This window comes from Ranitomeya variabilis, chromosome 1 (genome assembly GCF_051348905.1).
Source record: "Ranitomeya variabilis isolate aRanVar5 chromosome 1, aRanVar5.hap1, whole genome shotgun sequence".
Lineage (NCBI taxonomy): Eukaryota > Metazoa > Chordata > Amphibia > Anura > Dendrobatidae > Ranitomeya > Ranitomeya variabilis.
In genome coordinates, this window is record NC_135232.1 from 1,102,998,272 (window position 1) to 1,103,017,952 (window position 19,681).

The following is a 19,681-nucleotide window of genomic DNA, read 5'->3' on the forward strand; positions in this document are numbered from 1 at the left end:
ACAAAGGACACGTAACCTTCCGTGGCCAGGCCTACAGGTCCATGTGTCTGTTGTCAGGTATACCTTTGGACTGACAAATTGACAGAATGCAAGGACAATGCGGTCTTTAACATGCAGGTGGAGGGGTAGGATGGCTTTTCTCGCAAAAGAATTGTCAACTGGGTAGCTCATAGCGTGGTATATCGTAGTTCATCCTGGCTTTATTAATATTAAATTAAATTAAAAAATAGGCTCTATGCACTTTATAATTGGTTCCAGGGGTACACGGGCAGCAGTGGTCTGGTCAGTGGAGGCCTAGTGGAAGGAGGGACCGCAGACAGGCTTCTAAGGCCTAACATAATTAAATTGGGCTGGCTGTAGGCACTTTATTATTAGTTACAGGGGTACACGGGCAGCAGTGGTCTGGTCAGTGGAGGCCTAGTGGAAGGAGGGACCGCAGACAGGCTTCGAAGGCCTAACATAATTAAATTGGGCTGGCTGTAGGCACTTTATTATTAGTTACAGGGGTACACGGGCAGCAGTGGTCTGGTCAGTGGAGGCCTAGTGGAAGGAGGGACCGCAGACAGGCTTCGAAGGCCTAACATAATTAAATTGGGCTGGCTGTAGGCACTTTATTATTAGTTACAGGGGTACACGGGCAGCAGTGGTCTGGTCAGTGGAGGCCTAGTGGAAGGAGGGACCGCAGACAGGCTTCGAAGGCCTAACATAATTAAATTGGGCTGGCTGTAGGCACTTTATTATTAGTTACAGGGGTACACGGGCAGCAGTGGTCTGGTCAGTGGAGGCCTAGTGGAAGGAGGGACCGCAGACAGGCTTCGAAGGCCTAACATAATTAAATTGGGCTGGCTGTAGGCACTTTATAATTGGTTCCAGGGGTACACGGGCAGCAGTGGTCTGGTCAGTGGAGGCCTAGTGGAAGGAGGGACCGCAGACAGGCTTCGAAGGCCTAACATAATTAAATTGGGCTGGCTGTAGGCACTTTATAATTGGTTCCAGGGGTACACGGGCAGCAGTGGTCTGGTCAGTGGAGGCCTAGTGGAAGGAGGGACCGCAGACAGGCTTCGAAGGCCTAACATAATTAAATTGGGCTGGCTGTAGGCACTTTATTATTAGTTACAGGGGTACACGGGCAGCAGTGGTCTGGTCAGTGGAGGCCTAGTGGAAGGAAGGACCGCAGACAGGCTTCGAAGGCCTTACATAATTAAATTGGGCTGGCTGTAGGCACTTTATTATTAGTTACAGGGGTACACGGGCAGCAGTGGTCTGGTCAGTGGAGGCCTAGTGGAAGGAGGGACCGCAGACAGGCTTCGAAGGCCTAACATAATTAAATTGGTCTGGCTGTAGGCACTTTATTATTAGTTACAGAGGTACACGGGCAGCAGTGGTCTGGTCAGTGGAGGCCTAGTGGAAGGAGGGACCGCAGACAGGCTTCGAAGGCCTAACATAATTAAATTGGGCTGGCTGTAGGCACTTTATTATTAGTTACAGGGGTACACGGGCAGCAGTGGTCTGGTCAGTGGAGGCCTAGTGGAAGGAGGGACCGCAGACAGGCTTCGAAGGCCTAACATAATTAAATTGGGCTGGCTGTAGGCACTTTATTATTAGTTACAGGGGTACACGGGCAGCAGTGGTCTGGTCAGTGGAGGCCTAGTGGAAGGAGGGACCGCAGACAGGCTTCGAAGGCCTAACATAATTAAATTGGGCTGGCTGTAGGCACTTTATAATTGGTTCCAGGGGTACACGGGCAGCAGTGGTCTGGTCAGTGGAGGCCTAGTGGAAGGAGGGACCGCAGACAGGCTTCGAAGGCCTAACATAATTAAATTGGGCTGGCTGTAGGCACTTTATTATTAGTTACAGGGGTACACGGGCAGCAGTGGTCTGGTCAGTGGAGGCCTAGTGGAAGGAGGGACCGCAGACAGGCTTCGAAGGCCTAACATAATTAAATTGGGCTGGCTGTAGGCACTTTATTATTAGTTACAGGGGTACACGGGCAGCAGTGGTCTGGTCAGTGGAGGCCTAGTGGAAGGAGGGACCGCAGACAGGCTTCGAAGGCCTAACATAATTAAATTGGGCTGGCTGTAGGCACTTTATTATTAGTTACAGGGGTACACGGGCAGCAGTGGTCTGGTCAACGGAGGCCGATTGTAATGAGTGTCTGCCAGTTAGTAGTCCAAAACAACAACTAAATGTGAACGTCTCGCATTAAAACAAAACAAAAACACTAAAGGGTGCAATCATTAGGTTCAGGGGTGGGATCCTCTGCGTTGTTTCAGACCTACTAATTTTGCGCAAAGTATTTACTGTGGTAAATAGAGGACACTGCCCCTGACTATGTTAAGTACCATCATACATGTCAACACAATGGTATTGTCAGTGGCAGGTATGGAAGGATGTCAGCGCATAGACTTAACATTGGTGGAAGTGTGAGAGATAACTGTGGAAGTGGTAGAGCAATGTTTGACCTGGGGGTGGGTGAACTCTCTTGTGGCCGGCGTTACAGGCCCAAGGCCCCTCATGTTACAACAGTGTGTCTGACGTTGGGTGCGCACCACCACCGCCAGAGACACTTTATTGTACTATGAGGAACCCAGTAGCAATGCCGTCGACCAAAAGCAAGCACACCCACCTCTTCAGACAAACAGCAGTCTCACGGGTGCTTGCGCCAAGTCGCGATACCACGGCCCCGTGTGGGGAGTTTTGCCATTTAGGGAGGTGTAAACATGTCGTATGCTGGACAATCAGCTGCAGCAAATTAGACATTAGAAAAGTAATTCACAGTAGTCCACAGGCAAGAGCTTTTCATAGGAAAGCTAGGTGTCGGCCGGGCAAGGTGGGGCAAAAGATTTCGAAATCCAGTTGTGGTTCATTTTAATGAATGTTAGATCGTCAACATTTTGGGTAGCCAGACGAGTCCTTTTTTCGGTTAATATTGAACCTGCAGCACTGAATACTCTTTCTGATAGGACACTTGCTGCCGGGCAAGCAAGCTCCTGCAATGCATATTCTGCCAATTCTGGCCAGGTGTCTAATTTTGATGCCCAGTAATCAAATGGGAATGACGGTTGAGGGAGAACATCGATAAGGGATGAAAAATAGTTAGTAACCATACTGGACAAATGTTGTCTCCTGTCACTTTCAATTGATGCAGCAGTACCTGTCCTGTCTGCGGTCATAGCAAAATCACTCCACAACCTGGTCAGAAAACCCCTCTGTCCAACGCCACTTCTGATGTGTGCACCCCTAACACTCCTAGTCTGTTGCCCCCTTGAGCTCGTGTGAGAACGATCACGTGCGCTGTGTGCTGGGAATGCCTGAAGCAAACGGTCAACAAGAGTTGATTGTTTGGTTGCTAATATTAGTTCCAAGTTCTCATGTGGCATAATATTTTGCAATTTGCCTTTATAGCGTGGATCAAGGAGGCAGGCCAACCAGTAATCGTCATCGTTCATCATTTTCGTTATGCGTGTGTCCCTTTTTAGGATACGTAAGGCATAATCCGCCATGTGGGCCAAAGTTCCAGTTGTCAAATCTCCGGTTGTGATTGGGTGAGGGGCAGTTGCAGGCAAATCTACGTCACTTGTGTCCCTCAAAAAACCAGAACCCGGCCTTGACACGCAACCAATTTCCAGTGCCCCCGGGAAAGGTTCCGCATTAAAAATATACTCATCCCCATCATCCTCCTCGTCCTCCACCTCCTCTTCGCCCGCTACCTCGTCCTGTACACTGCCCTGACCAGACAATGGCTGACTGTCATCAAGGCTTTCCTCTTCCTCTGGTGCAGACGCCTGCTCCTTTATGTGCGTCAAACTTTGCATCAGCAGACGCATTAGGGGGATGCTCATGCTTATTACGGCGTTGTCTGCACTAACCAGCCGTGTGCATTCCTCAAAACACTGAAGGACTTGACACATGTCTTGTATCTTCGACCACTGCACACCTGACAACTCCATGTCTGCCATCCTACTGCCTGCCCGTGTATGTGTATCCTCCCACAAAAACATAACAGCCCGCCTCTGTTGGCACAGTCTCTGAAGCATGTGCAGTGTTGAGTTCCACCTTGTTGCAAGTCTATGATTAGGCGATGCTGGGGAAGGTTCAAAGACCGCTGATAGGTCTGCATACGGCTGGCGTGTACAGGCGAACGTCGGATATGTGAGCAAAGTCCACGCACTTTGAGGAGCAGGTCGGAGAACCCAGGATAAGTTTTCAATAAGCACTGCACCACCAGGTTTAAGGTGTGAGCCAGGCAAGGAATGTGTTTCAGTTGGGAAAGGGAGATGGCAGCCATGAAATTCCTTCCGTTATCACTAACTACCTTGCCTGCCTCAAGATCTACTGTGCCCAGCCACGACTGCGTTTCTTGTTGCAAGAACTCGGACAGAACTTCCGTGGTGTGTCTGTTGTCGCCCAAACACTTCATAGCCAATACAGCCTGCTGACGCTTGCCAGTAGCTGGCCCATAATGGGACAACTGGTGTGCAACAGTGTCATCTGCCGATGGAGTGGTTGGCCGACTGCGGTCTGTGGAAGAGCTGTAGCTTCTGCAGGAGGACGAGGAGGAGGAGGAGGAGGGGGTGCGAACGCCTACAGCCAACTGTTTCCTAGACCGTGGGCTAGGCACAACTGTCCCGAAATTGATGTCCCCTGTGGACCCTGCATCCACCACATTAACCCAGTGTGCCGTGATGGACACATAACGTCCCTGGCCATGCCTACTGGTCCATGCATCTGTAGTCAGGTGCACCTTTGTACTCACAGATTGCCTGAGTGCATGGACGATGCGCTGTTTAATATGCTGGTGCAGGGCTGGGATGGCTTTTCTGGAAAAAAAGTGTCGACTGGGTAGCTCGTATCGTGGTTCAGCGTACTCCATCAGGGCTTTGAAAGCTTCGCTTTCAACTAACCGGTAGGGCATCATCTCTAACGAGATTAGTCTAGCTATGTGGGCGTTAAAACCCTGTGTACGCGGATGCGAGGATAAGTACTTCCTTTTTCTAACCAGAGTCTCATGTAGTGTGAGCTGAACTGGAGAGATGGAGATCGTGGAACTTGCGGGTGTGCCGGTGGACATGGCAGACTGAGAGACGGTTGGAGACGGTATTGTTTCCGCCGGTGCCCTAGATGCAATATTTCCGCCTACAAAACTGGTGATTCCCTGACCCTGACTGCTTTTGGCTGGCAAAGAAACCTGCACAGATACTGCCGGTGGTGCGGAAAATGGTGGCCTTACAGTGACGGAAGGGATGTTGCGTTGATGACTAGCTTCATTGGCCGAGGGTGCTACAACCTTAAGGGACGTTTGGTAGTTAGTCCAGGCTTGAAAATGCATGGTGGTTAAGTGTCTATGCATGCAACTAGTATTGAGACTTTTCAGATTCTGACCTCTGCTTAAGCTAGTAGAACATTTTTGACAGATGACTTTGCGCTGATCAATTGGATGTTGTTTAAAAAAATGCCAGACTGCACTCTTCCTAGCATCGGATCCCTTTTCAGGGATTGCAGACTGAGCTTTAACCGGATGGCAACGCTGTGCTCCAACAGGTTTTGGCTTTGACACGCGTTTTGGGCCAGATAGGGGCCCGGCAGATGGAACCTGTTGCGATGTTGATGCCTGCTGCGGCCCCTCCTCCACCTCCGCTTCTGAACTACTGCTGCCTGCACCCTGTTCCCCCAATGGCTGCCAATCGGGGTCAACAACCGGGTCATCTATTACCTCCTCTTCGAGCTCGTGTGCAACTTCGTCTGTGTCACTGTGTCGGTCTGTGGTATAGCGTTCGTGGCGGGGCAACATAGTCTCATCAGGGTCTGATTGTGGATCTGTACCCTGAGAGGGCAATGTGGTGGTCTGAGTCAAAGGAGCAGCATAGTACTCTGGCTGTGGCTGTGCATCAGTGCACTCCATGTCAGAATCTACTTGTAATGGGCATGGCCTGTTAAGTGTTTCACTTTCTAAGCCAGGGACGGTATGTGTAAAGAGCTCCATGGAGTGACCCGTTGTGTCGCCTGCTGCATCCTTCTCTCTTGTTGTAGTTTTTGCTGAGGAGGACAAGGAAGCGACTTGTCCCTGACCGTGAACATCCACAAGCGACGCGCTGCTTTTACATTTACCAGTTTCAGAAGAGGAGGCAAAAGAGCTAGAGGCTGAGTCTGCAATGTAAGCCAAAACTTGCTGTTGCTGCTCCGGCTTTAAAAGCGTTTTTCCTACTCCCAGAAAAGAGAGCGTTCGAGGCCTTGTGTAGCCAGACGACGAAACTGGCTCCACAGCTCCAGACTTAGGTGGAATATTTTTATCCCCACGACCACCTGATGCTCCACTACCACTACCATCATTACCAGCTGACAATGAACGCCCACGGCCACGACCTCTTGCACCAGACTTCCTCATTGTTTATTAACCAAAGTAACTTTATTTGTTGCTGTCAAACAACTTACACGGTGAGCTATAACTTCAGTATGATTTCTATATCCCTTAACAGGTTGGTGAGACCACAAGGAAAATCAGGCACAATGTTACACACTCTGTTTTCTGTGGCACAAAATCACAGAGATGACACACACGCAGGACTGTCACTCAAGCACTAATGTCAATATTATTCTCCCACCTAATTTTTTTTTTTTTTTTTTTTCTCAGGGAGACTTTAGAAACCAAATAAGATAAAATGTTTTTTTCAGGGACAATTTAGAAACCAAATACTAATAAAAAAAATAAAAAAATAAAATAGCCTTTCTATGGCCCACAATTAGAGAGAGAGAGGTGGCACACCCAGGAGTCAAGACTGGCACACAAGCTGAAAGGGCAATATTACTCTCCCACTGTTTTTTTATGTAGTTTTTTTTTTTTTTCAGGGAGACTTTAGAAACCAAATAATATTAAAAAAAGCAAAAAAATAAATAGGCTTTCTATGGCCCACAATTAGAGAGAGAGAGGTGGCACACCCAGGAGTCAAGACTGGCACACAAGCTGAAAGGGCAATATTACTCTCCCACTGTTTTTTTATGTATTTTTTTTTTTCAGGGAGACTTTAGAAACCAAATAATATTAAAAAAAGCAAAAAAATAAATAGGCTTTCTATGGCCCACAATTAGAGAGAGAGAGGTGGCACACCCAGGAGTCAAGACTGGCACACAAGCTGAAAGGGCAATATTACTCTCCCACTGTTTTTTTATGTATTTTTTTTTTTTTCAGGGAGACTTTAGAAACCAAATATTAAACAAAGCAAAAAAATAAATAGGCTTTCTATGGCCCACAATTAGAGAGAGAGAGGTGGCACACCCAGGAGTCAAGACTGGCACACAAGCTGAAAGGGCAATATTACTCTCCCACTGTTTTTTTATGTATTTTTTTTTTTTTTCAGGGAGACTTTAGAAACCAAATAATATTAAAAAAAAGCAAAAAAATAAATAGGCTTTCTATGGCCCACAATTAGAGAGAGAGAGGTGGCACACCCAGGAGTCAAGACTGGCACACAAGCTGAAAGGGCAATATTACTCTCCCACTGTTTTTTTATGTATTTTTTTTTTTTTTCACGGAGACTTTAGAAACCCAATAATATTAAAAAAAAACAAAAAAATAAATAGGCTTTGTATGGCCCACTGAATGAGAGATGGCACACACAGGAGTGGCACACAAGCCCTAACTGAGGCCAATATTTTTCTCCCACTGATTGATGTAGTGTTTTTGTGTTGAGGTAGATTTTAGAACACAAATCAAGGAAAAAAATAAATAGGCTTTCTATGGCCCACTCAGTGAGAGATGGCACACACAGGGATGGCACTGTAGCAGAAATGTCAATCTTAATCTTCCACAAAAAAAAAAAAAACAGGGACTGTCCTACAATTACTATCTCCCTGCAGTAATGTAAGCCAGGTATGGCAGGCAGCAATAGGAGTGGACTGATGCACAAATTAAATAAAAAGTGTGGACAAACAAAAAAGATAGCTGTGCAGAAAGGAAGGAACAAGAGGATATGTGCTTTGAAAAAAGCAGTTGGTTTGCACAGTGGCGTACACACAGCAATACAGCTATCAGGGAGCCTTCTAGGGCAGCCCAATGAGCTACAGCGCTGAGGGAAAAAAAAAAAATGTAGCTTCCAGTGTCCCTGCACACCGAAGGTGGTGTTGGACAGTGGAAATCGCTGCAGCACAAGCGGTTTGGTGGTTAGTGGACCCTGCCTAACGCTCTCCCTGCTTCTGACGAAGCGGCAGCAACCTCTCCCTAAGCTCAGATCAGCAGCAGTAAGATGGCGGTCGGCGGGAACGCCCCTTTATAGCCCCTGTGACGCCGCAGACAGCAAGCCAATCACTGCAATGCCCTTCTCTAAGATGGTGGGGACCAGGACCTATGTCATCACGCTGCCCACACTCTGCGTTCACCTTCATTGGCTGAGAAATGGCGCTTTTCGCGTCATTGAAACGCGACTTTGGCGCGAAAGTCGCGTACCGCATGGCCGACAAGCACAGGGGTCGGATCGGGTTTCATGAGACGCCGACTTAGCCAAAAGTCGGCGACTTTTGAAAATGAACGACCCGTTTCGCTCAACCCTAGTGGTCACACTACGACGTTTAGTAGATTGTCAATAACCAATCGTGTCAGCAGCTTCATGCCATCAAGACTTTCCATAATCATTCAGATCAGAAGAAATGTGACTGTATGATTCAGAAAGATTAACACTTTAGTGACAGGAGTATTTTTGGCCTTAAAGGGGCTGTCTTATCACTATAATTTTTTTAATAATAATTTATTTAAAGGGATTCTATACTCCTCTGTTCAGATTGGTGTTCTTTTACTCCTGCTTCCAAGATGGCCACCAAAGTGGCATGAGGAGTGCAATGAGGGAGTCGCTGTGTAGTAAAGGCAGGGGAGATGCGTTTTAGACTTTCCATGCGTGGGCTTGAAAGTAGAAGAAATGGAACGCCAATCTGTGCAGGAGGCAGCGGGACCCAAACGGAGGGCACCAGGTAGAAACATGAAAAATAAAGTCATTTTTCTCATGGTGGAGCGTCACTTCAGTATGGGAGTTGAGGTGATCAGCTGATATGATATGGCCTCCAAAGTTATATTTGAGAATGGACAGCCAAAGTCCACCACATCCGTACTACCAGCTGTTGGTTAAAGTTTCTTTGTTCAGGGTCAATAAGGTAGCACGAGCACAAGTGGGAAACCTCTATTTGGCACCTATATTCATGAATAGGACATATTAAATTGAGTTGTAAAGATGAAGCACATCTTTTAATGAGCAGGCAAAATTGAGCCATTTTTTGCTATACAATTTTATTGGCTATGGGTCTCGTTTTCTATAAATTGTTTTTCTTTTTTCAATATGATTAAGAACAATGCACGCGTAATAGGATGTTCCGTAAAGGATGAGATACCCCAGTGCTATGCGGCATTTGTGTCCGGAGACTGCCACCTTCTGCCCTAGCGGAACCAAGAGGAAGAGTTTCGGGGAGGAAGAGTCTAGACCAGAGCAGGAGAGCCGGAAAGAATTTGGCACCAACCGGTGAGACGAGCAGGACGTGTGTTTGTGGAGATGCCGAGGCTGAGATGTCGGAACGATCCAGGAAGCCTGAACCAGCGGGTTGCGGTGTGCCCATGAGTGGGGTCCAGACAATGCTGGTCAAGGTCCATGAACCAGACCATGCCAGTCAAGACCCGGTACCCAGCTCTTGTTTGTCCAAGCCCAATAGGCGAGCGTCACAGGTCACGCACCGAAGATCCGGTGGTTACCCCAACGCGGAAGTGGACATCCATAGTGGTGAATCAGTCGCAAGTGAGCCGGACCATTACTTTCGGCACGGACATATGCTACAAGGTGCAGTCTGGGGTTGCGCAGCAGGCAGGACAGGAGCCTAGCGAATGGATAAAAGATCACTTTGGCTCATATGAGACCACCAGTGCTATTAAAGACATTTGATACTTGGGGGCTCTATTGGAAATTTTCCATTGGGGCCCTTGAGCTTCACACCACTGCATAAGCTACATGTTGCACCATTCTCAGACAAGTCAAGCAATTAAAACGATCTGTGCAACTTGCTATTTGCTGTTGCGAGACTCTTTTAGACCTCAGATTTTGCTGTCAAAATAGAGTGGTCGCATATGACTTGCATCGAAATCTGGATTGTGTGTGACTTATTATAGTACGTCCAACACATTTGCGACTGTTTTGCAGACTCAGGTAGCAATGTGGCACCATAGGAAATAATTTGATGTGATGTCGAAATGCAAGTGTGCGATTTCAGTGTAGCATGACACGTCGCCATGTAGCCTGCACGTTAGGTGGACTTGAGTTACATACGCTCGTAATGAGAACACTCACTAACTAGCGCATAGCAGAGACCCTCATCACCTGCGATGAACAGATCCAGGTGCATTCCCAATAATGGACAGTTCCAAGACTTAATCCTGTATATGCAAAAACTGAACTGGCTGTAAAATGGAGATAAGGTTTCTAAGACACGTTAAGCAATAAAGGGGTTGTCCTCTTTGGATGCAAGTCCTCTAATTCCTGGCAAGCAGCTGTTGGGAAGCCATAATGGGATATTATCCTAAATAGGAGTAAGCAGAAGGACTTATTGTGGCTGATAGAAAAAAAAAAAAAAAAACTTTCATAAGGGAATTTGGCAGAAAGAGAAAATGCTTAGCAAGCATTTTTTTCCTCAATGGCTTGTTTGACCAAGGAAATTACAGATGACTGAACGCCAAACCATGAGCATTGATATTTGTCTATCTATCCATGATCAGTGTTAGTATTTTTCTATTATTCAGATGTTACCAGAGGAATATTCCCGTTGTTGACTTGGAACATGCTCAGCCGGTTATGGTGAATCGCTCTGCTCCCTCCACTATGGCCATGAAGCCTATGGTGATGAAGGGATCACCGCCAGCAGAGCTTACAGTGGAGCATAGATGCACAGTAGGGATGAGCGAATGTGCTTGGATAAGGTTGTTTTCGAGCATGGTTGTGTATTAACCGAGTGTCTTCGACATGATTGAAAAATATGTTTGAGTACCCGTGCCTGCATGTCTCTTAGCTGTTAGACAGCTGCAACATATGCAGAGATTTCCTGTTTGTTAGACATTTCCTACATGTGTTGAGGCTGTCGAACAACCACGAGACATGCAGGTGCGGGGACTTGAATATATTTTTCGAGCACGCTGAAGACACTCGGTTAGCACCTAAGCACGTTCGCTCATCACTACTGCATAGAGTTTAGCATGATGGTGAAGTACAGGGTACTAAAGAAGCTTGGATTCACCAGAACTCCTATGACCCTGGCCTGCTGCCAGCCAAAAACATGGGAGCTGGGGTGGCCCATCATACACGGCACATGGCTAGATTTTCAGATCTTGAATAGCAAACAATCCACAGAATCTAAAAAGTGATGACAGGACAAGTAGTGGAAGTCAGGCCGGGGTCACACTTGCAAGTGTGATGCGAGAAACACGCATGAGTCTCTCGCATCAATACCCAGCACTGCCACCGGCACTCGGGACCAGAGCGTGCGGCTGCATGTATTTCTTCATGTTTGAAGCATGATATCTAACATACTAAGGTTGAAGGAAGACTTTAAGTCCATCTAGTTCAACACATAGCCTAACCTAACATGCCCTAACATGTTGATCCAGAGCAAGGCAAAAAAAAAAAACCATGTGGCAGAGTAAGCTCCACACTGGGGAAAAAAAATTCCTTCCCGACTCCACATACGGCAATCAGACTAGTTCCCTGGATCAACGCCATATCAAGGCATCGAGTGTATATACCCTGTAACATTATACTTTTCCAGAAAGGTATCCAGTCCCCTCTTAAATTTAAGTAATGAATCACTCATTACAACATCATACGGCAGAGAGTTCCATAGTCTCACTGCTCTTACAGTAAAGAATACGCATCTGTTATTATGCTTAAACCTTCTTTCCTCCAGACGTAGAGTATGCCCCCTTGTCCCTGTCTCAGGCCTATGATTAAAAAGATCATCAGAAAGGTCTTTGTACTGTCCCCTCATATATTTATACATTAAAATGAGATGTGGGAAAAGGCTGAAAAGTTCCAGGGAACCGAATACTTTCGCAAGGCACTCTATATATACCACTACCCATCCATTTGTTCAGGGATTCATTCAGACGTCAGATTTTCATTTACACATTCTATTTATGTTTTTCACAGACAGAACCTGTAATTCTGTAAGTATACACTGAAGCATTCACACGCCAGTGTATTTTTGCAGACACAATGAACTGCACAAACTCATATCCGATCTTGATCCGAGTCTGAGCTCAAACTCAACACTTCAAGTCTATATGTTTATCAGGCAACCTGTCATGTGTGTGCAAACTCCAACATAGGGTCCATTTATACTGACCAAAGTCTGATGAAACTCAAAACTTTTTGAGCATACGTAAGAAAAAAAAAAATATCACAAAATCTGATGTCTCAGTATATATTGTGCACACATCTTTTTCAGTTAAATTACACCTGGAATCTGCCTAACAAAGCACTAAAATAATGCAAGGGAATGTCATTACCACTTGTTGTGCACATGTTCCTTCCTTCAGTCTTTGAAAGCCATAATGCAGCTGAATGAAGTGACCGGTCCATTCTGCTAGCAACCTTTGCTCTGAAGACTCCACTATGATTTATATAGAGCTCAGCCCCCTGATGAAGCTCAAGCGAAACGCATTGATCTAGTTTGGGCAGTTGTTGATTTTTTTTTATTTTTTTTTTTAAAGGCTGTTAAAAAATAATTTTTTTTATTATCTAATATTTTTGAGGGTTAATAGGTTATATACAGAATTCAGGAAAAAAGGTCGCTCGCAAAGACAGCCAAAGAGACGTCACAAAAGACCAACACCAGAGGTTTCCTGAAACGTCTTCTGCTTCAAAAACGATGCAGTACACCCACGTCATGGGCACATACCCCAAGCATGGCAGAAGAACAGTGAAATAGTATTGAAGGACATGATTAACAGCGTGCTCTTAGACTTCTTTTACATTGCATTTAGGCACTCGTTTGAATGGCCCCACCGGGGCTCATGTCCGAATCCCCCGAAAAACAGTATTCGGACATATCTGCTGAAGGAGCAAACATGCGCTCTGCCATTAATCATTTTCGAGAATGCACGCCTACTGGAGGCGGACACTCTGACGTGCGTTCTGCCGGTACCATTATATAGTCTACGACCCGTTGGCGCATACTTTCGAATCCAGTGTTGAAGGGGGTTCAGACGTACGTCCTGACGGGGCTGGAACGCAACGTGAAAGCACCCTTACAGTTATTATTTCTGGCAAGATAGAAAAGTAACAGTAGTATGAAGAAAAGAAAACAATGAGACTAAGGCAGGAAGATTGACAAACTTTATTTTACAATATAAGGCATCATTTTCTGGGAATTCACTGAAGTCTGATTCTAATGGAGCCTATATACAATGACACCGATAGTGGCGCATGTGTCCATACAGCTGTGTAAGGATGAACTATACACAAAGGACAGTAGGGTAGAGGCAGCTGATACGTCATAATCTTCAGGCTTCATCCGGCATCAGTGGCACAGCATGGTTTGCCAATGCTCAGGTCAAGACAAATAATTTACGTTCAGTAACCAATGGTCTGTTCCCCGAGTTCCTGCCACAAATCTTCTATTAAACCCCTTTTCCCCAACGCACATGTACTGAAGAATAATGGAAAAAAAAATAAAATAAAAAAAAAAATAGACAAAGTACAACAAACTTAAAAAAAAAAAAATTTTTACATTTGTATTTCTTTCTTATGCAACTATTTAACTACACAAATGATGACAAAAGCTCACTTCAGATCAGTCTAAGCTTTGTCGACTGTTGCTGCTTATGAAGAGCGCAGCAGCTGATGACAAAATCATGGTGACTGCTGCACTCTACGTAGTAACCTTAGGCACAAGAACACCAACCAATATATCAAAGCAGCCCCAGCTTATTGAGGTCACCAGCCCAGCACTTGCCGCACCACTCAAAGATAAAGTGCGAGAGTGCCCACCTACCTATACTACACCACTGTCCTACAGGCCACACTAAGCACCCACTGTGCTTTGTATCTAAATTATATGGCTCCTTTGATGACTCATAGGAATTAAATAACACTCCTCAAAATGTTGCTTCAAGTATTCTTTTAGAGAAAGCTCGGATTATACCAAAGCAGTAGGTGATCAGATAAGCATGAAGCAAGTGCCAAATCTTATTGTCCCGCAGCTCTGCATAACCTGCATGAAGGGCTAAATGAGAAGTTCGGATACTTTCCTTTTTTTCTGTAAATGCTTTGGTTGTCATTTTGTAGATCATCTCTAGCAATGAGTATGCTTCCCAGAGCATTAATAATCAGATTTTGCATTAAGAGATGTGAAAAAAAAACTGATTAATAAATATATCTTATTATTCACACTGTGCTTAAAAGGGAATCTGGCAGCAGGTTTTTGCTATGTAATATGAGAGCAGCATGATGTAGGGGCAGAGAGCTGGAGTCCAGCTATGTATTGCTTACTAGACTGAATGGTGTATTTTTTTTTTATATAGAATCCCTGTCTTCTCTTATGTAGATGTAGCAGTGCTCAGAATGTGGAGCTGTGTATAACCCCGCCCACACCACAGATTGGCAGCTTCCTGTGCCAACTGCCAATCAGTGATGTGGGTGGGGTTACACAGATGAGCCGGACCGGCCTGCACGTGAGAGCTTGTCAGACAATGATAATCTCCTCCTGATAAGACATCAATTGTATTGAAACTGCACCACCACACAGCTCAGTAAGTGATATATCCCTGGAATTAGTCTCTTCCTCTACATTATGCTGCTTTCAGGTTAAATAACAAAAACCTACTGACAGATTCCCTTTAATACACAATATGTAATCGTGACAGCACTTCTAAGACAAGGTTACTTATATCTGTACATGTAATGATAGCAGTTAACGAATTTTGATCTATAACACTGTAGCAGCGTGCACGGTAAAATGAAGGCTAATCACTGCGACGATCCACCCTGTCTATACCTGGTAAATTAATAATTCTGCATCTTTGTAATACTGTTGCCAGATCTCTTTATGGATCTCATTTTTCAATAATCTTTTTTTGGTAACCGAGCATCTTCGGCGTGCTCCAAAAATGTGCTCGACTTCTCGCGGGTGCATGTCTCGCAGCTGCCAAACAGTCAATCCCTGCATGTGTTGAGGCTGTCAAACAGCCGCGAGACATGCAGCCACGGGGGACTCGAACATATTTTTCGAGCTTGTTGAAGACACTCGATTAGCACCCGAAAATGCTCAGATAACACCTCATCCGATCATGTCCACTTATCACTACTGGTGAGTATTAAACACATGAACATACACATACTAACTTACAAGCAATACAGTGTGGAGGCACATTTAGAAGAGCAGATAATCTTTGTTCATGGGAACCGGTATTGCATGGCGACTGCATTAGCGATCATTCTGTCCTCATCACTGTTCATCAACCTGTGCACTAATCAGCCTGCATAAATGCACCTTTCAATATGGGTGATAATTGTTAAAATTGTGTTTGTTTCCACTGCTGGGACCACCACCGATCAGCAGAACTAGCCCTAGCCACAAGATTGTGACCAGGAGGACTGGACCTAACTGCTGACTCAAATTGGTGAGCAGCACCGCTTTTGTTCACGGGCCATGGTCCAATACTATAGACCAGCCCCATTAATGGGGGTTATCACCACATGATAAATTTGCTAAAATTGCAAAGAGCTTGAAAAATGAGATTATTTTTAATAAGACACAAATTGCCAAGTTGCTTGTTTTTACAAATACAAGGATTTTAAGTATTTTGTACTGCTCCTTATCTAGATTTCCAGTCATCTTTGTACTGTATCAAAGGCAGCTAATCTTCTAGGCGACGCTGAAGCCGGCCAGATTGCTGCGCTATTCCAATGTTGCAGAGGCAATGTGGCTTCTGCTTGTAACAAGTATGAAGGGAGAGCACAGCTGGCTCCTGCTTGAAATGTCAATCTTCAGGGGCACACAGCCCCCAGCACACCAGAAGGCAGAGGAGTGGTCTGCTACTTAAAGATTAAAGAGAGCAACCCTTTAACATGAAAAACATATGTGCTGCCACACCAGACACAGCCCATGAATAAGGGCTCGTAAACACGACTGTAAAAATCAAGAGAGTGCTATCCATGGTTTTGACTCCTCCCCATGTTATTCTATGGGGTTGTGCACATGAACAAAAAAAAATAAAAATCCCCAAAGATTCGACATTTGCACACAAAAAAACACCCCACAAAATGTTACTAATGCTAAAAGTGCTAATGATCCAAGTAGACCTTCAGTATAGCGCATAGACCATGGAGATAACCTGCCGTCTATACTAAACACAGATAATACAGGATCAGCTTATGGACAGTTTTCAAGTAGCAAAAGTTATTTTCATTTATTTATTTACACTGAATAGAATATTTCACTTTTTGGGAGCAGATTAAATGCGGTGTTAAATTTGCTGAATAAATGTCAATACTTCGCCCAACCTATAACATGAGGAAAGTAAAAAAGGAGTCACAGAACAAAAATACCAAACCGATGTTAAACCAAAGCTTTGCATGTGTCATCAATAAGTGCAAACAGCAAGTGAAGACTGATAAAAGACCTTAAAGTGGTAGCCAGTGTAATACCGCAGATTTTTCCCTACACTTTTTTTTTTTTTACAGCACTCTTAGTGAAGGCATTAGGCAAAGTGCAGAAGTGGCAGCTACTAGAGGAGCTCTCTTTGGTTTTTGGAGGTCACCAGGACACTAGTGACATTCTCACACAGCAGAGAGGAAAGGGGCAAAGAAAAAATCAAAGGCAAATTTTACGGCAATGTGGACACTGAGCCTCCAGTCGTGCTCGATCTTCACATGTCTGGAGGAGGGAGTCAGTTTAGCAAGACAATTGAGGCAGCCGATGGCCTTCAGCTCGAATACTGGCCACTTGCTCCCTAGACGTCCCTCGAGGATGGTGCTAAATTCTATGATACTCCCTTGCCGTAAGCTCAACAACACTGTTTTGAACTCGTTGCTCGCTTTTAGAACAATATCTTTTGTAACATCGTCTTCTTCAAGGGTTCGGTTCCCATTTTTATTGTTTAATGGCATACCAACCGAAATTTCAAATTTGTACCGATCGAATTTCTTCATATGGCACGCATATTTGGACAAGAACTTGAGTCGGCAAAGTTCTTCTTCTTCCATGGTGACATTCTGCGGATCACAGAGTGGGTAGGCTTCTCCGTACAAACATCTCATCCAGTCCCCAACATAAAGAGGAAGCATGTTTACGGCAGATTCGGCACTGTTGTCGATTTCCGTGACGCGGACGTATTTGAATCTCCCTGTCCATGTCACCCTGTGACCTTCCAAGTGGCTGCACAAAATTTGGGTCCTTGCCATGTTGGTCTCTTTCCATGCCCTAGGACCACACAAAAAGCTATACTGCTGCCAGGTCAGCGTAGAGTTGTACACCTTCATCCCTTCTGAACGGTAGACATATACCCAACAAAACATGAAGATGGCGGTGATCCACACCAATATAAGCTTGACAATGGAGCTTTTTGTAAGAGATTTAAACATGTCGACTGCCGAGTAGCTGGCTTTTGACCACCAACGAAGACCTATTGGAATGGTGCACAATACGAGGGTTACCACAATCTTAGTCAATTCTAAAGTCAAAAACCACTTAAAAAAATGGACAACACATATGACAGCAATGCCTACTAGGAGAATGGGAAGAGCAAAGAGAAAGAAAAAGTAGCCAATGGATGCACGGATAAGACCAATGGCGGTAGATTCCCGAAGAATCACAACCGAAAGCTCACACCACATGAAGCAAACCATGTAGGGGACAAGATAGCAATATACACCCTTAAAATTCCTCAACTGAGCCATCCTAAAGAAGAGGTAAAATAAGTAGATGAAGAAAATGCAAGGGATACTTATGTGGAATACAATAAAGTGCCCTACTGGCACAGCAAAGAAGGTTTTGCTAAGTAAACCAATATAGGGTACAGAATTGGGCAACACGCCTACGAAGGTGAGCGCTCCGGCTGCAATTTCAGTTAGTAAAGCCCTCCGAGTATAAGGTTCTGCACTCGTGCTCAAACTCAAGTAGCTGGTAATTGTAAAGAAGATGGATATGATAGCCAGCTCGGAGCAAGGAATCCAGTGTCGGTCAGATATGGGAAATGAGAAGATGACAAAAAATACAGATATCAAGAAATATAAATAGGGTTCAAGGTGGTTCCAACCAAAGTTCACTTCGGCTTGCTCAACGTCCAGATTCGGCTCGAAACGAAGTAGAAGATCCGTCAGGGCTCGAAAGTTCTCCCAGGCTTTGCTGTCCTGGAAAACCTTGAGTGTGCAAATAACCATAGAAATAAAGGATAAGTAGAAGATGACTAGAGGGATGAAGGCGGCAAAAAAGTCTATGGTGAGGTTACTGATGATGAAGAAAAAGATGAGTGCATTGATGTGATGTGTAGGTACAATGGTGGACAGCCAATGCATCCCAGCCTTGGAGGCCACGTCTATCAGGTATTCTTTAAGCTCCATGATGACATGTAGTGGATACTTCACAATCTAGGAAAAGAGATAAATGGTGAAAGACATTAAATTAGGATAAATTAGATCATGAATCCTTCAAAACTTAGGAAATACACTACTCAGACAACTTCAACTGCTACATTCCTCCCCTATGTAAAAAAAGAACAACAAAAAAAAAACAGCCTGTATTTACTTCCAAAGCCGTTACAGTCACTCAGCGGCCACTATTGACCATACACTCTCACTTTCATCGAACAAAATGGACATCTGGAGGAAGTCACAAAGGCTAACTGCTCGGACAAAAATGATATCTGGAGAAAGTGAGAGCAGCAGCCGTTCTGACTTCCTCCAGATTCCAGTTTTGTCCAACGGACGCGAGAGTGTAAAGTTGACCATTAGCCGATGTGGATTGGCTGCAAGCCTCATGTGAAAGTCATGTAGCGCCAGCATCACTTGAAGAGCACGGAAGAGGAGTACAGGCTGTTTTTATTAGGGAGAATATAGTAATTGAGAAAGGATTATCCAAGTGTGTCGACAACCCTTTTAACCCCTTCACGAACTTGGGATTTTTTTATTTTTATTTTCTTTTGCGTTTTCGTTTTTTGCTCCCCTTCTTCCCAGAGCCATAACTCTTTCATTTTCTGTAAATATAGCCATGTGTGGGCTTATCTTTTACGGAACTAGTTATACTTTTGAATGACATTACTGATTTTACCATATTATGTACTGGAGAATAAGAAAAAAAAATCCAAGTGCGATGAAATAGCAAAAAAATTGCAAATCCATTTATTTTATTTTTTTTTTTAATTTATTTATTTTTACTACTAAATGCTACAACTGACCTACCATTATGATTCTCTAGGTCATTACGAGTACGCAGATACCAAACATGTATAGGTTTTTTATTTAAGTGGTGAAAAAAAAAATTCCAAAACTAAATAATAATAATAATAATAATAATAATAATTGCCATTTTCCGGGATCTGGGGCTGGGCGATGACTTATTTTTTGCACGCCGAGCGGACTTTTTTATTGCTACCAGTTTGGGGTAGATATGATGGTTTGATCGCCTGCTGTTGCAATGTTACTGTGTTTTGTTTTTTTTTCTATTT

General features: G+C 44.6%; 1 protein-coding gene across 3 annotated transcripts in view; it reads right to left on the reverse strand.

The window, feature by feature from the left end:
* Nucleotides 1-13,338: 13,338 nt before the first annotated feature.
* WFS1 (wolframin ER transmembrane glycoprotein) overlaps nucleotides 13,339-19,681 on the reverse strand; it is a 37,521-nt gene continuing 31,178 nt past the window's right edge. For 2 of the 3 annotated variants that reach the window (XM_077280126.1, XM_077280127.1), the window contains exon 8: nucleotides 16,400-18,605. In XM_077280126.1, the coding sequence (XP_077136241.1) occupies nucleotides 16,797-18,605 (1,809 nt within the window). In that variant the 3' untranslated portion in view covers nucleotides 16,400-16,796. Of the gene's footprint in view, nucleotides 18,606-19,681 lie in introns of all 3 variants that reach the window. The other variant, XM_077280125.1, reaches the window with a different exon arrangement.